A 16,085-nucleotide genomic window follows, 5' to 3' on the forward strand; every position below is an offset into this window, starting at 1 on the left:
GAGGAAAAGGATATTTTCAAAAAGAAATTAATTAGTTCATGTAATCCAAGATCGCCATATTTCAAAGCATCTTAGAATTCATGAATTCAGCAACTGTGCAACTATTTAATTTTTTATGGCGTAATAGAACAAAACAGTGCTGCAGTTAATGTCTTTTTTATGTGATAACACGATAATTTTCTCTTTATCACATTCTTTGAACTCTGATTTGAAGTAAATCTTGGCTTCTCAATGTATCACCACCTTAAGCTAGATTCAAACCAGGTGATACCATATTAACCTTAGCGGCACATCCCTTCAATCATGCTCTCGTCCATCCCTCATCTCACACGCTCTTACTTAACAAGATGTACAAGCATGTGGTATTCTAAGAAATCCAAGAAGTTAATCATATGGTTGATGTCGAATGAAGACGTGTACTTAAAAAGCACTGTTCTCAAACGTTTATTGTGTTCTCTTGCCGCTTTCGCACATTCAAGCAGTCTCCTTTGTTGTTGTTTCCCATTCAAGATCCAGTACATCGTATTTAATGCTAATCGGGTAGAAGAGCGGCTTTTTGTCCTATTGGAATAAATTTTCTTACAGACGACCGCTGCTCAAAACATGTCGGACCATCGCAGGTAAACATCTTTGGACATTTTTATTCAAGCAATTATTTTTTTAAAATTAATTTTGGCTTTTAATTTTTTCTCATTCATTATAGCGGTATCGTTTCGAAAACTTTAAGTGACCTTGTACTTTGCAGGCCTCATTATTCGTTTTTTTAAGCAAATCTATTATTTACAAGTAATAGGGAATATAGTGCGAATGTTTTACTCAATAGTCTTTCTCTACCAGATGAGTGACGAACTACGCAGAAAGTTCAGAGTTGTTTTCAACGGCGAAGTGCTCATATGCTCACTACAACATACCGCAACCTCATCGAGCCTCATGTCATAATGGGAATTTCTAAAGAAGCACACAGACTTGTGCATATTTGAGCACGCGTCGACCGCAATCTGGCTGATTAAGCATTGTTGCGGGACTCATTTTCGCGTTTGATTTTCATTAAAAGCCCTTTTGCACGGCTGACGACACAGCCTTGACGATCCATGTCTCTCAAGCAGCTCACATATATCCCATGCTTTCTTTTCGGCTTGTTCGACGAGAAGAACATTTGTCATGAACTGCTGTTTTCAGAATGATCATCACCGGTGATCTCGACTACGACGTTCGGGTATGGGCAGCAAAGAATATTGTGAGTACTTCCAAACTTGACCTTCCATCCTTTCCACTCTTTCCCATTGCGAGTTGAGATTTGCTTGAAATGTTCACTTCCTAGGAATTGCACACCAATGAGCAACATATTTCCTGCTAAACTGCTTGCCTAGACCGCTTTGGTCCCGCTGCTGCCGGTAGCGCTTCGGACTTGTTCCTTTTTTGCGAGAAAGTACATTTCATAATGTAGCACAGTATACAATCCAGAAGAAGCGAACAAGCAAACAAAGGGATCTGCACGGCGGAATCGTGGATTTACTCAACACGAAAAAGCTAATGTACATTCTGTTTTGAAAAGGGGCAGGATCCAACAAAGATTCAGATCATTACAGTGGGAATGGTATTCTCGCACGTAAGCAAACTCCTACACTCGTTATTTGTCACTGTTCAAAACATTCGGCCCTTTACTGGTGGAATAAGTATTGCAGAAATGTGTGGATAGAAGCAAAAGGAACTGAACACATAACTTTGAAGTACCGACTTAGAAGCAGCCTAAATCAAGTTTGAGTATAAGGTTTAAGTTTAAACCTACTTGTGTTAGTCTTCTCCTTTTGAGTTGGTCGTAGGTGCAGCACAAACGGCGCAAATGTCTCAAAAACAACACGCGCAGCTTAATTGCCTTCCTCGAATGAAATCGTATGGTAAGGTCCCGGGAGTCGCGATCATGTGAAGTACCAAGCAAGTATATCCACGCTGAAAAAGATTGAGGGGTCGAAACACCACTGCTTTCGTTTTGCGACAAAGGATAAAATATAAAGTGTAAAGTAATATAAATGCAATATAAAGCATAAAGTTAATCTGCACCCTTTAGGGTGCGCCTAAGCATTCGGCTCCGATTCAGAATAGCTTGAGATTTTACGAAGACATATGCAGCCTATGTAGTGACTAGAGGAGATAGCCGATTTGTCTAGTCAGTGTCTTATCCTCCCAGTCTGAGAGTAATTGACACCGGAGTTATGAAAAGCTAATTTGGCTCTTGGTGACGGTTTCGAATTTTCGACTGTGTTGTCGCAGCAGAATCTCTTATCGAACGCGCTACACCGATCCCGAAGTGCGATAAATTTCGTAATTTTGTTTTCCTTTGATATTGAAATTTGAATTATTTGAAACCAGGTGAAAATAGATAGCTCGGGGTGTAGATTACGAACATGAGCGTTGCCCTGCTCAATTTCCGCTATTCGTTCTAAAAAAAACGGCGTGGGAAAGTCGTTCGTTCCTACGAACTACGTTGGAACGCACCATCCCTATAGACGCGCCGCATTCGCACGGCTGAAGATCAATGAAGTTTTCTCAGTGGCTGATTCAAGTAAAGTAGTAGGTAGTAATAGGCTGCTGAGGGAACTGGTCCGAGTACAAGGATGGCACGTTCCCACACGGTGTTATTGGGACAATTAGTGGAAATCGAGTGAGACCACGCTCATATTCATAATCTACACAATAATTCTATTTTTCATCAGGTTTCTACACTACGTCAATTTCGTGATACGCTGCCTCAAATCTCGCGACTCTTTGCAGCTAAGCTACATAGAAGTATAGATATATAGAAGACGTCTTTTTTCATTTCACTGAGATTTTCTTGGCATAGACAGACATAATTGAGGAAATTCTTAGAGTTTACCGTTGACAAGCTTCGTCTGCAAGCCCTACATTGTGATTTTGCCCTTGTTGTTTCATGTTGCTCTAATTTCGAGCTCTAAGAAAACGTAACAGTACCGTTTTCGTATCTTCATCACCAAATATTAAGGAAAACACTAATGATTCTATGAGTAGTCTCATCTATTGCCGATCGATCCTATTAGCTTCACTAAAAACACTTTTAGTGAAGTTTTACTTGTTATTATATTGTTTTAGTTTATCAACGGCTCATGTCCGGAAATCTACAAACCATTGATCGTTGGAGGCATGAATACCTTTTATATGTACGTCTTCCCAGTGCAGTTCTTCCTTGGCGTCATTGGTAATGCGCTGAACTTGTGCGTACTCCTCAGCAGACACATGCGAAGCGAGGTTGCTTTTGCTCTGATTCCTGGAAGTATCGTTTTCATACGCATGGTATGACGTGATTCAGGCAAACTACCTGCTCTCAGCGCTCGCTATCGCTGATATATTACTCTTTCTTACGATGCTTCCATCGGCACTGGGGGTTTGGCCTTCCTTCTACACCAATGACTACTTCAGGTACGTACTGAAAGGATAGGGACGTTCTTAAATTGAAAATGAATTTTTTAAAGGAGATTTTACTACCACTCGCACACTATGCGTCACTGGTTCTCCAACGTCTTTTCCTGTATGACATGCTGGCTGATTTTGGCAGTTTCGGTAGAGAGGTTGGTGTGTTAGAAGAAATTTGAAAGAGAGCAAAGAGTAGAAATCACTAGTTATTGGTGTTGAAATAGTACAACAACGAAATAGAATCATCGAAACGTGTTAAAAATAAGGTGAGGAACAGAAAATCGACTACTAGATCTACTAGCTGCTTTCATTTAAGAAAAAACGAGTTGGATAAAAAAGTCAACGTAGTATTAAATCTTCATTGATTATTGATTGCCTTCCATCAACATTTGCGTACAGTAGGGTCAAAATGGTGCAATTGCGTAGCGGGCTGCTCCCGAAGCGGCACCGCGCAACACCACTCACCATTCCAGTCCGACTGAAGCCAGCGACAGACCCCCAACGGTCAAACCATTACCTCTACCGCGTCGCTTCGAGTGCGGCCGCTTACGCAGCTGCACCAACGTTTATGTCGCTTTGACCCGACTACAACGCCCCGTCCTCGACCTTATACAATATTGGCATCGGCAATTTTGAGTGCAAAGGAGTTGTCCACTCATTGATGACTCACAGATTCTTCGTCAAGCACGTGACCATACATTGCATCACTAAGCGTTCGGAGAAGATGTTAGTCGTTTGATTCAATGTTGGGATTGAGTAAGATTTCCAGTAAGGTGATAAGACAGCGTAGAGTCAATTTTTTAGTAGCGCTGAAGGGCAACATTTGACAGGGTGGCGAAGGCTTCATACATGTGGTGGATATTCAACTGGAAGACCGATACACCACTGCCGTAAGCTTTTCTCGACTGGGCGTACATTTTTCTCTCCTGCATTGCTCCAGTAGGAAGACACAGTGCGCTCATCCGTCCCTGCTACTTCCAAGTATGTCTGGCTGCACTGTTACTGTCCCTCAACCCTGTTTAGAGTGTCGCCCAATCAGTTTTGAATTTGATCTGATTGTTCTTCCAGTTGATTTTCGTCGAAGGCCGAGCATTGCTCTAGGAGTGACTTCTTCTTGAGCCCAAGTTCGTTATCGTGGAAATATTGAGAAATTGAAAGCAAGCTGGGCAGTACTTTTGCTAAATGCACCACCAATGTGGTGGAGTATTCCGCTGCTTTGAGCTAGTGCTTGGAAGTCAGCCGCGGGAAGTTAAAACCAGTAGACCAGGAGACTGACGTGATTAGGGAATTCGCGGAAAAAAAGCTGGAGATGGGGCTGCAGATTGCAGGATCGAAGGTGGTTAGCCTCATCTCTTCCTGGTCGTAAGAATCGGCGTGGGAATCACTTCGGTTGTTGCGAGGTACGTTAGAACGCTCTTCATGTGTGCACACGTTAAGGTCCTCTTAGCAGCCTATTCATTGGTTTTACTCGAATAGGCTGGTGAGAAGACACCACTGATCTACGACCGATCACACTTGGATGCGTCCAGGGTGGCGTTTTGCAACTAAAATCCTTTCAAAAAACGCCGTGTTTTACGACAGTCAGGTAGAGATGAGCGAATCCCGCGGTCTACAACTAAACTTTCCGCGGATTCCTTCACCACGTCCGATTCGTGGTATGCTGCCTTTAAGCTAAGGTGCAAGTTGTGGAGGGTGAGCTCATAATCATTCGCTGAGCTCAATACCAAGAGACTAAGTACCTTCACCACAAAACAAAAACGAAACAAAATATTCATTCATCGAGTACACTTCACATAGGGTCGAAAATTCAGTTTCTTTTTGCATCTGTCTAGTATCAAGATAGGTGTGAAGATGAATGTGGAGAGAAAAAAAGAGAAAAATCAGTAAATGGCACAACGTGAGTATATCCTGAGCAGAAATTACTGATATTATAATCTCTTTCTTAAAGATTCAAACTAACTGATCATTAACTATATTAAAATGAAAGTGTTAATGAGAATGCTTAGAAGCATCACCCGACGAATCTGGAGGGGTGCGGGTTTCAGGTGGGTTATGCCTATACGAGTTGTAGATTATGGAGAGGAGGGTGGTTCCGTCCACTTCTTCCTAATTGTCGTAAACTGCCCGGAAGATACGACTTTGAGCGTTCCGACGTGCTATTTTACACGACGAGCCCGATTGGAGCGCGCCAGCCTTGTGCATCTCTTACGGCAATTAGGAAGAAATGGACTTAATCACCCTCCTCTCCATAATCTAGGACCCCGTATAGGAACTCTCCACCTGAAACCCGCACCACCCCAGATTCGTGGGGTGGTGCCTTTAAGCTAGACTCGCGTCAGGCAAAAAGCTGGTGACCATATTTCCTTGCTCAGAAGGTCGATGACGTATTCCATAGAATACGTTTCATTCCCTTTTATAAACTTAAGATTTCTGACTTCGACATACCGGAAATCACCGAGTGTTTTGATTTGGATTTGCATGTTAAAGGCATCACCCCACGAATCTGAGGTGGTGCAGATTTCAGGTGGAGTATTCGTATACGGGATGGAAGACTATGGAGAGGGAGGTGATTCCGTCCATTTCTTCCTAATTGCCGTAAAAAACGGCCCGGAAGATGCGGCGCCGCACAAGGCTGGCGCGCTCCAGTCGGACTCTCTGTAGAAAATAGTGCGCTAAAACGCCTGTCTTCCGGGCCGCTTTTTACAGCAATTAGGAAGAAATGAACGGAATCACCCTCCTCTCCATAGTCTCCCATCCCGTATATACTCCACCTGAAATCCGTACCACCTCAGATTCGTGCAGTGATGCCTTTAAATCAGGGAAGTTGTGTAGCATCAAAGTACTACATAAGCATAAACTTGAATTGACCGACAAATGAAAACACGGTGTACTGTAAAAACAAATGCTGCAAATGCAAATAGATTGTATATAGTCGGGTCAAAACGACATGAAGCACGGGTAGGCGCGTAAGCGGCTGTGCTCGAAGCGCTGCGATGTAGACAGCGGTTGGAATCGAGGTGGGACCATGGCAAACTGCAGAGATTTGTGGCGGTAGCGAGGATCCATACACGATCCCATCCGCTACGCTTCACCGTGCCGCTTTGCGCGCACCCGCTTACGCAAGTGTCCCTGTTTCATGTCGTTTTGACCCAACTACAACAACACTTCCAATACAGACACCTTATTTCCGCCACAGCACACGTAGACACGGAAACATAAATTGAGTTCGCTACTGTATGTCATGATACCATGAATTATTGTAGCTGTTACTATTTCTCAAGGATCAGATCATACAACTTTTTGACAGTAGCGTCAGTTAAACGCACAAGCAGACCACAAAATTGACGATGTTGGGATAATTCCACACCGTTCTTGGTTCCCCCTAACTGTCTTGAAAAACGGCATGGGAAACGGCATTGCCTAGTTGAATTCTCCTACGAGGTACTTAGCAACATGCCACATTCGCATTGCAAGCACGGGCATATGCACCGCGTCTGCCGGCGAGCGGAAGGAGAGCGTGTTAAGCTCATTGATTGCGTGCTTGTTCGCAGAGAGAGAGTGCGTCTCACTGCGCCCACATACGTGGCATGTTGTTAGGTGCCTCGTAGGGAAATTTTGCAAAAAACCGTGTTATATGCCGTTTTTCCAATTCAGAGGAATTAAGCATGATAGCACTCATACCCGTGATCTGCACTCCTATTAAGTATGCTGCCTTAAACAGATATATTCAGATATATGGGCATCTCTTCTCCGATGCACATTCGCTACGAGTGGCGGAATTCTCGAGTTCTTTACCTGATGCTCGCAGTGATAGCGGGCAGTCTTTCGCTGACAGCATTCCATCATTTCGAATACAAATATGGCTACGCCAGCATGTGTAATGGAACGCTCACCTATGCGAAACTTGTGCCTATAGAGCGGGTATGTGGTCGCTTTATAATGTCAACTCATCCCCATTACTTTCATCAATTGCAGCTTGTTCCGTTTATCTCAACCGCTCAAGTACGAGTGGTTACGATATTGAAGACGCTACAAATAATCCTTGTAGTGATTTTACCTCTTATCGGTATTGTCGTGCTCAATCTAAGGATCATTGTTGTGCTGAGAAGAAGCAGTGTGCTCGTCACAAGATCTTCTAAAAGCAGCACGGATGATCCAAACGATGAATTCCTCCGGTAGGTGTAATGCTACCGTCAAAGTACTTACCATCGCCATTCTTATAAAAACAATTGCAGCGACACTGACTCTCGTCAAAGACGTGACCGAAAAGTGACCATCACCGTGTTGGCCATTATTGCCTGCTTCTTCCTCACACATGTGAATTCGTTGTACTAGCAGATATAGGCTAAGTAAGAAAATTCAAGAAAATTTTAGACCCCCTCCACGGTTCCGTTCATTTTGGAACTCATTTCTCCAATCATGACTTCCACACAAAGAGAACACATACGTCGACTTATGCCAGAGCTCGGCCCCATTGTGCACGGGTGGTTATTAACTGGAAAGGTTCATATTTCTTAATATCCTATGCATGCAGAATAGTAAAGGATGTGCTACAGGATCAATTTACAATTTCAGGTTATGAATTTCGTACTTTTCTGTATGTCATCGGTCTACTTCAGGCGGCGTCTCCGAGCGATCATGCGAAACAGGGTGAGACAGTGCTGAATTTAAAATCTGTGCAAATCTTGTGGATATTTGTGTGCATATAAGATGCTGCCATGGAAACTAACGCTAAATTAAGTAGAAGTCCTTTTTTTCTCGCTAACAATCAGTGTGAACTTTTCTCATACAAAATACTGATATGATAATTTTGTTAAATCGATTTGTGCTACTATGATGCGCAAATAAGAAGAACAACAGAACAAGAAGAAAGATCACTACAAAATTGGCTAAAGACTGATTCCTTCTCACTATCCAGTGATGTAAATTTTACATAACAAAATAGTTCTTGGCTCTATTGCAGTTCAAAGAAAGAGATTCAATGTTGTGATCCATAAATTTTACATTAGTTACACTAGTTATCACTTTGAAAATCCGAAACTGTCATCGCTGAGAATACTTCATGTTTCTTCTTTTTCTCATTCTCACTCTTTTACGACCTTCTAATTTATCAATGCGGAATTGACGCGCCTACTTACACCATTCCCTCACTGCGTCGTCTGTGTCTTCCAGTATACATATACTTAGTGCCCAACCATGATCGGTGCACACGAGCGAACGTCACAATTTTAACTAGCGCAATGCCAAATAGGTATTTTTCTGCGCATTGATCTCAGGCATTGAGAAAAAATCGCCGTCGCAAACTGCAGCGATTGGTGGCGCCAGCGAGGGTTTCACCACGGTGCTAGCCGCTACGCTTCACCGAAGCGCTTCGAGAGAAGGCCAGCACGCAATTGCGTTCGTGCTTCATGTTGCTTCGACCATCCTATAATTCTGATGTTTCCTACGCGGTTCTGACAGGTTCTTGTACATTACCCAGTTACCATTTTTGAAAATCTTAGTTCTGCCATTGAACGAAAACAGTAGGGAAACGTGCAGAAAATTTGGTTTTCTCGATGAGTTCTTTTGGTACAACATGCTGGTGAAGGATGACTTCATACAAAATTGATTTGTCATTTGCATTTCCCCAGTCTTCTCGAAATGTTCTTCTATTCACTTGCTCTTATGTAGTCTACATGCCCATCATTGACGTGTCAGAAACTCTCTTCTGATTTGCCTATGGAAACCTTTATATTAACTAGTTTCAATTCAACACATAAAAAAAGTGCAAGAAACTACTGTTTACACATTCGCAGCAACATGTACGGCAACATGTAAAACAGTTCTGTCTTTTAGTTTCATTCAGTTTCCTTTCTGTGTTTTCCATGATATCCCTAGGAAAAGTCTGAAATCACTTTTAAAATCAGCGACTTCCTTTTGATTGTTGGTGAATTCAAACATTCAGTCCCCCCATGACTTCCATTGATTGACGCGTAGAGGTTAGACTTGTGAACGCAAATTAGGAGTTGTGTTGTATACATGCAATAGGAAGTTTAGTGGTGTTCTAAGCAGTGCGAGCGACAAAAGCCTCGCATAAACCTAACAGGTATAAGGTTTTTTTGGTATAAGAATTGAGTTGTGTCATGAATAAAGTAGAATATTTCGAATGCCCATAAAAACAATTTGGAAAATTTTAATGTAGACTAGTTTGTTTCACTTTGAGGGCATAACTACCTATTGTGAGGCAGAGGTTCGCCTTTGTGACGAACTCGGAAGTAACAACTGTGTAACTCCGGGTCACTTCATAGAAAATTCTTTTTCTCATGACATTCTAGAGTCGATTGGTTGATTTGTTGGTTTTTTACTATTCTAGAAACATGCAGCAATTCTATCACTTGCATTCTGCCAGATTAGATTTTGTTAGTTTGCTCCCGTTGATTTTCTCGAGCGGGCGCCTGTATGCTTCCATTTGTTCCGATAGCGAGCGAGTGTTGCTTGTTGGTTCCTCTTCTCGTGAGAGAATTGCATAACATAGTATTTTTTCTTGAAGGACTTCGTGAAAAGGTGTGACCGTCGGGTTGGCGGTCTTCCTGCGATGCGTTTACTATCGCGTGGTACCCAGTCTCTCACAGCTCTAGCCCAGCCATTTTCCTTGAAAGAGAATCACATGTTCGCCGCACCTAATTTTTTTCTTTGGCGTATGCAGCGGCATCTTTGACCTTCGGTCGATGACGAAAAGTTGAACGTTGATTCCCCTCTTTTGCATGCGTGAGGCGGGACTTTCCTACCATCATCCTTTCAATAGAGCTTCCTATAACGCTGATCGGATTTTCCTCGCAAAACGCCCAAGTTTCTGAAGCGTAGGTCAAACTAGGAAGAACGGTGGGGTTGAATAGGTGAGGACGTAGCCGGGTGTTCTCAGTCCTCTTCACTACATCATTATCATCATCATTACATCATTATCATTATCTAGGTTCAGTTGAAGACCGATCATTTTACACATTTAATCAAATTCGACTAGCATTCGTTCCGCTTGGTTGATGCTTGATGTTGCAAAAATGATGTTATCTTCGAAACGAAGATGGTGTAAATGTCGGCCGTCAACATTCACATTTTTCTTATTACTGTATCTTGCGTATAGTTGTAAAATCCATAGGCAGATTGCAGGTCTCAAGTTCCATTAATTTTGAGAGAACTTTTTGCCCTTCTGGAGGGGTAGAGCTTACTTGTTGTAGGCGACTTGAAATCGCTTCTCTTATACCCCTCAATCACTTGATTGCAGGCCAAAAAATCGAATACTCAAAGTTTTATGCATGTTTCTCTTGTATGTTCTACATGCAAATAGTATGACAATCTATTCGTTCGCATCTACATGTAATTTAACTTTATTACACTCTTAAGCATTAATGACTTTACTTCTTCCGATATCTATTCATCATGAAACGTAAACTGCGTTTAAGAAAATCTTCCTTTCTATTTGTGGTGTCATTACCATATCGTTGGGGAACCATTGCGCCATTTTTCGAGTTATGGTTGCGACTTCCTCAAGGAAACTACGTTAATCCTCTCTGTGGCTCCAATAACGCAGATCTTTAATTGATCAGTTTTTGTATTAGCGAAATACTACATATGTGTCATACCTACATTCCACTCTCTTCTTCATCGAAGGTGTCATTATCCAGTATATCTATATCAATTCGCGCTTTCGGTGGTAGTCTCTGAGAAACTCTTCCAAATTTTCGCGAACAGTCATCGTTCTGAAAAAAAGTAACTATGCAGGAAATCGGAAATAGAGAAATAGTAAAGAATAGTGTTTATTAATGAAGCAAATATCCAGTAAAAGAATACTGTCACTGACGATGATGCGACGCAGGCATTGGTCGTATACAAGAAGTCCAAAATAGCAGCCTGAACAACTTTTTGTCATGTTTTACCATCATTCGTTCTGTTTTCTTAGTTTGCTTCTTCTGTCTTTTTTTAATCAGGAAAGTTAGTGTCAATGTTTCTTTTTTCAAAGTACTGATTTTATACTGGACGTTCATGACAGTCAGTGCTTACTTGCTTTTAAAGATATGCACAAACCCCTCACAATAATATGTCAACGCGAAACCGAACTCCGTATCTAAAGGTATTTTATGTTGATATTCGACTCAGATGTCCTTAGCACATTTTTTCTACGCTAATTTCCTGCCTTGTGATTCACAGAGAACTAGATAGGAGCGCCAATTGTTTCTCAACAATTTCTCACCGCATTACGGTTAACTGGAATCTGCGAATTCTGTTATGTTAGTGATAAGAAGGATAAAAGGACAAAGTCATATCAATCCACTTGGGATGCGCCAATGCATTTTGCTGCAAGTCGTAAACGTTTAGGTTTTGGAGCGCGTTTTTGCCTATACAATGACTTGCGGAGGCCAGCTGATGATCAAGTCGGTCTTTTTACCCCCCCAGACAAATCTGGAAGAGCAAATTATCGACCACGGATGGATGAAAAGCTTGGTCAGCGCTGAGGCGGTCTCGAATCATTGACTGTGTGGCTACATTGGACCTCTTACCGACTGAGCCACACTCGCCCGTGTTAATGATATTTACCCATTATTTATCCATGAAGAGCGTTCACATACCGTCCATGCTCTCTGCTGTGTGAATGCAATGTGGTTTACGGTTACCAGAACGAGTAAAAAATGTGCTTTTTTCAAATTTCCGTTTAACTCATAAATTTTCATTATTTGCGATTTTCAGATAGGATGCGACACTAGCTTGAAAAAGTACTCTGGGATATCAAGCGGATATTCAGCTAGGTGGCAAGCTATTCGAATGAACACGTTGATCTACAGGGAGAGTGCAGTCCGCCAAAGCAGCTTCGTTACGCAGCTGGAATGAGAGCGCTCATACAACACTGAAGCTCAGGATAAGGTCTTTACTCGGGTAGTACAACCTCCGTTTGTGTGCAGAGAAACTTGGGAAAAGAGTTCGGGTTCTACCATTTTAATGATCTCATAAGTCTTTATTTGGGTTTTGTACATAACTGTGCTTTGCTAGTCACTATACAGATCTCATTAAGTTTTCTTCCCCATCTTTACTTTGCAAACTCGTTTTTCATTCAATTGTTTACTACAGAAATATATCTCTGAGTTTTTGTTCTCGAGTATGTGATTCGTACATTAATAAGAAGTTGTGCTGTATTTTCTTATTTGTATGAAATATTCCTATGGTTTCAAGCCACTGTGCATCACTGACTACTCGCGATTTTCACAGAACCGTCCCGATGAAGAAACATTTATTTACTGTGTACTTACAGTGTGTGTAATGCTTTCGATACTGTCGATTATTGAAAGACAGTCTATTAGTATTTGAAGTTATTGAGTCAAGGGAGTGTGCGAGTAAGGAGGAGGACCCCGTATGTACCCTTCTGACACATTCGATCGTACAATCTTATCAAGGGCTGAGAGTCGGCATTGCATTCATGGAAGCTCAATCGCCCTCCAATCAGTAGCATCACGAAATTGACGTGGTGGAAAACCTAGAGCCTGGATAGCAGATTACACTCATATTCGTAGATTACGAAACGTACGAGTGTACTCACGCTCGCTTTCCCTTAAACCTCCTGAAAAACGGCGTGGGAACCGTGTTTTCCCTATTTTCCTACGAGATACATTCCCCGCTCCCCCTTTCCCCTATTCAGCTCAGAAGCAACTTCGAATTCCACTTGAATAGGCTGATGAGGAGACTTCATTGACCCTCGACCGCTCGCTAGTGGACGCGGCGCGTGCTCTACGGTAGGGCGTGTCCATGCACCTCATGGGCACATACAAACCCCGCTTTCCACGCTGTTTTTCGAAACGATTAAGGGAAATTGAGCGGGATACGCTTTTATTTAAAATCTATAGCTCAAAATCCGTGTTTTCCATCAGGTTTTCAAACTACGCCAATTTTGTGACACCCTGCTTTTGAATCTGAACGTATGACTACAGAGACCATTGATTGAATGGACGCTTCTCCTGGCGTACCTACTTTTAAAGTCGCATTTTAGCGACAATCCTCTTTCGAAAGAGCTTGTGGTGTTTGTCAATACGTATCGAAAAATTTTCTTGTAATTATCAAGCTCTGAGGGACACATCAACACTTTTCTAGGGGTTTTCGGAACAACTAAACGCAGCTAGAATTTTAAACGAACAGGGCTACAGAAAAACGCATGTTGAGAGTACCCAATCATCTGCTAGGGCCAACGGAAGTATTATATCAATTTCTTCATTTTCAAGGCATTTCCAGCACCATTTTGACCAAATAAAGGGAAGACTTCCTGTCGGGTTATGAGGGAGGGAGTGATACAGCAGTGATACAGCAGTTGATTGATGATGAGTAATCGATTGAATCTGTCGTGTAGTACTACCTCCTATATCCCTGCCTCATGTTGTTTAGGTTGGCGCTCTATAATAGGTTATATAACAAGCTATATAATACCGGGAGTAGTGCGGGTATGGTGTAGCGGTTAGAGGTTCCGCTTCATGCACGATCGATCGGAGGTTCTAATCCGCCCTAGTGCTCACCAAGCCTTTTATCCCTCCAGGGTCGATAAATTGGTACCAGACTTGTCCTGGAGGATAAAAACACTGACTTGACACATCGGCTAGCCACCGCAAGTCATTGTATAGGCCAGATACATATATAGGCCGTGAACCTCAAGCGATTCAGAATTGAAGTGAACGAGGGGGCGCATCCCAACCGGTTTGATTAGCACCAGAAACATTAAACATTAACACTATAATACCGGGTTATTCTATCACTTGTGTGCGTCTGTGTGTGTCAGCCGCGAAATTCCAAAAAACAGTAAGATGGATCCAGTGGCGTCGAGTTGAAGCGGCTGCGCCAAAAAATTATAAAATGGTTTGGGATGGGTCCCATGGCGCCGATAGAACAAGTCTAATTCAATCGTCAAGATGCAGATGAGACGCTGTGAAACGTTTCATAGCCGTGAAAACAGCATGTGTTGCATTTCACCTCTATGTGCTCCACCCAACGCCTATCCTCTTCTACGTTCCATTCATCAGATTCATCAGATCCTTTCTTTAGAAATTAGGAACGCTCATGCAAACGGTTGCTTAAATAGTAGCTAACAGTTCACGTCATCTGTGGCAGAACCTATCGGTAGGATAGATGACGTAGGATAGATAACGTTCACGTCATTTCATGTTAGCACATCATTCTGCCCTAATGGTTGCAGTAAAACAGTTGAAAAACTCATATTTTGAATAATTGTTTCAAATTGTAGCGAAAACTAGAATTGAACTGTTTGCTACTAATTTAAGCAGCCGTTTGCATGCGTGTTTCCTCTTTCTGAGGAAGCCATGTTACCAACTTGTGGCAAACTTGCAAGGAATTACACAGGCGAAGGAGTCACATAGGTGGAAAGCAACGCGCCCTTGACGCCAGTGGACCCGTCGCACCCACACCACCCCTTTTCGAATTTGGTCACACACACACACGTGACAGAATAAGCCCGTTATTATATATCATGATCATGATCATGATTTTCATTAATCAGTGATAGCGGGCGGAGCGAACACTACAGAAAGACTGAAGTTCGAGAGTTCCGAGAGATGAGATTTAGATTAGTATATAATAACGAGCTTAGTCCGTGTGTGTATGTGTACATAGAAAGGGGGTGTGACGGGTCCTGCTGCGTCGGATTGGTGCGCAATAACTTTGTGTGCATGTCGCAAAGTTAAATGGAACGTTTCACATCCATGGCTACTGCTCGCGTTGCTTTCCACCTCTATGACTCCTCTGTGTATCCGTTGGCTTGCACGTTTGCCTCAGGTTGATATCATCATTTCCTCGGAGAGTGAAAACACGCACGCAAGCGGCTGCTTAAATAGTGGCAAGCTGTTTATATGACCTGACGTGGGACGTTATCTGTATCAGTACGATGATGTTGTTCACGTTAGTCATGTTAAAACATCATTCTGTGATAACTGATGTTAGAAAACAGGAAGAAACCCATACTTCGAGTGATGCTTCAAAATTGTATTGCATTGGAAATATATTGTGTTGTGTATTGGAAATATTAATTATATTGGAATCGAAGGAGTGTTTGAAGCTAAAGTTTGAATAAACTCAAAATGTAGAACTGACGCGTTTAGAAGGAAAACTGTGAAATCTTTTACCTTTATTTACACTAGAAAAGAAAGAAGAAAATTTGTTAGAGAAACGGAATTCTGATTTTGCAGAAAATGTCATTACCATTAATTTTTGTTTAATTTTGATTAATTGGTTAGTGAAGGCGAGCGAAGAGAACACCACAAAGAAGTGTGAAGTCCGGCTTTAGCCGGACATTCAGACTGGTATACATATATAAACTGAACTAGACTTCTGAAAAGTGTAGAAAATTCTGCATGTCATCCTAACCAGGGACGACTACAAAAATGCGCACTCAAACCCTTGTATAACATGGAAAGCTTCGAGAAGATTCTGTGAGGTTTCGCGTTGCTAGAACATCCAACTCATTTCTGGAAAATCCTGGATTGTTGGTGCAAGACTTCGAACAAGTTGATGTTTAAAGACTTCACCACACGAAAAGCTGGTATTAAATTACTCAGATCAAAAGAGTAAACTTCTAGGTAATCGTTTCTAGGTAATCAAAGGAGTATTCAGAAACAGCATACCAAGGAATTGAT

At 42.1% G+C, this 16,085-nt stretch overlaps 1 protein-coding gene across 3 annotated transcripts; it reads left to right on the forward strand.

Annotated features, from left to right (window-relative positions):
- Positions 1 to 603: 603 nt before the first annotated feature.
- Positions 604 to 12,291, forward strand: RB195_001216 (uncharacterized protein; the record flags this gene model as incomplete). Of its 3 annotated transcripts, XM_064197887.1 has the most annotated exons (11): positions 604 to 620; positions 1,180 to 1,237; positions 3,109 to 3,264; positions 3,326 to 3,435; positions 3,489 to 3,584; positions 7,161 to 7,350; positions 7,405 to 7,604; positions 7,665 to 7,746; positions 7,804 to 7,932; positions 8,005 to 8,079; positions 12,151 to 12,291. In XM_064197887.1, 11 exons carry the CDS (start codon positions 604 to 606, stop codon positions 12,289 to 12,291), a joined length of 1,254 nt encoding a protein of 417 aa, XP_064053767.1. The 3 variants fall into 3 exon arrangements, with proteins under 3 accessions (XP_064053767.1, XP_064053768.1, XP_013302871.2); XM_064197886.1 differs by lacking the exon at positions 12,151 to 12,291 and having other exon boundaries at positions 8,005 to 8,094; XM_013447417.2 differs by lacking the exon at positions 604 to 620 and having other exon boundaries at positions 1,181 to 1,237.
- Positions 12,292 to 16,085: the final 3,794 nt, after the last annotated feature.

The sequence above is a fragment of the Necator americanus genome, chromosome IV (assembly GCF_031761385.1).
Source record: "Necator americanus strain Aroian chromosome IV, whole genome shotgun sequence".
Lineage (NCBI taxonomy): Eukaryota > Metazoa > Nematoda > Chromadorea > Rhabditida > Ancylostomatidae > Necator > Necator americanus.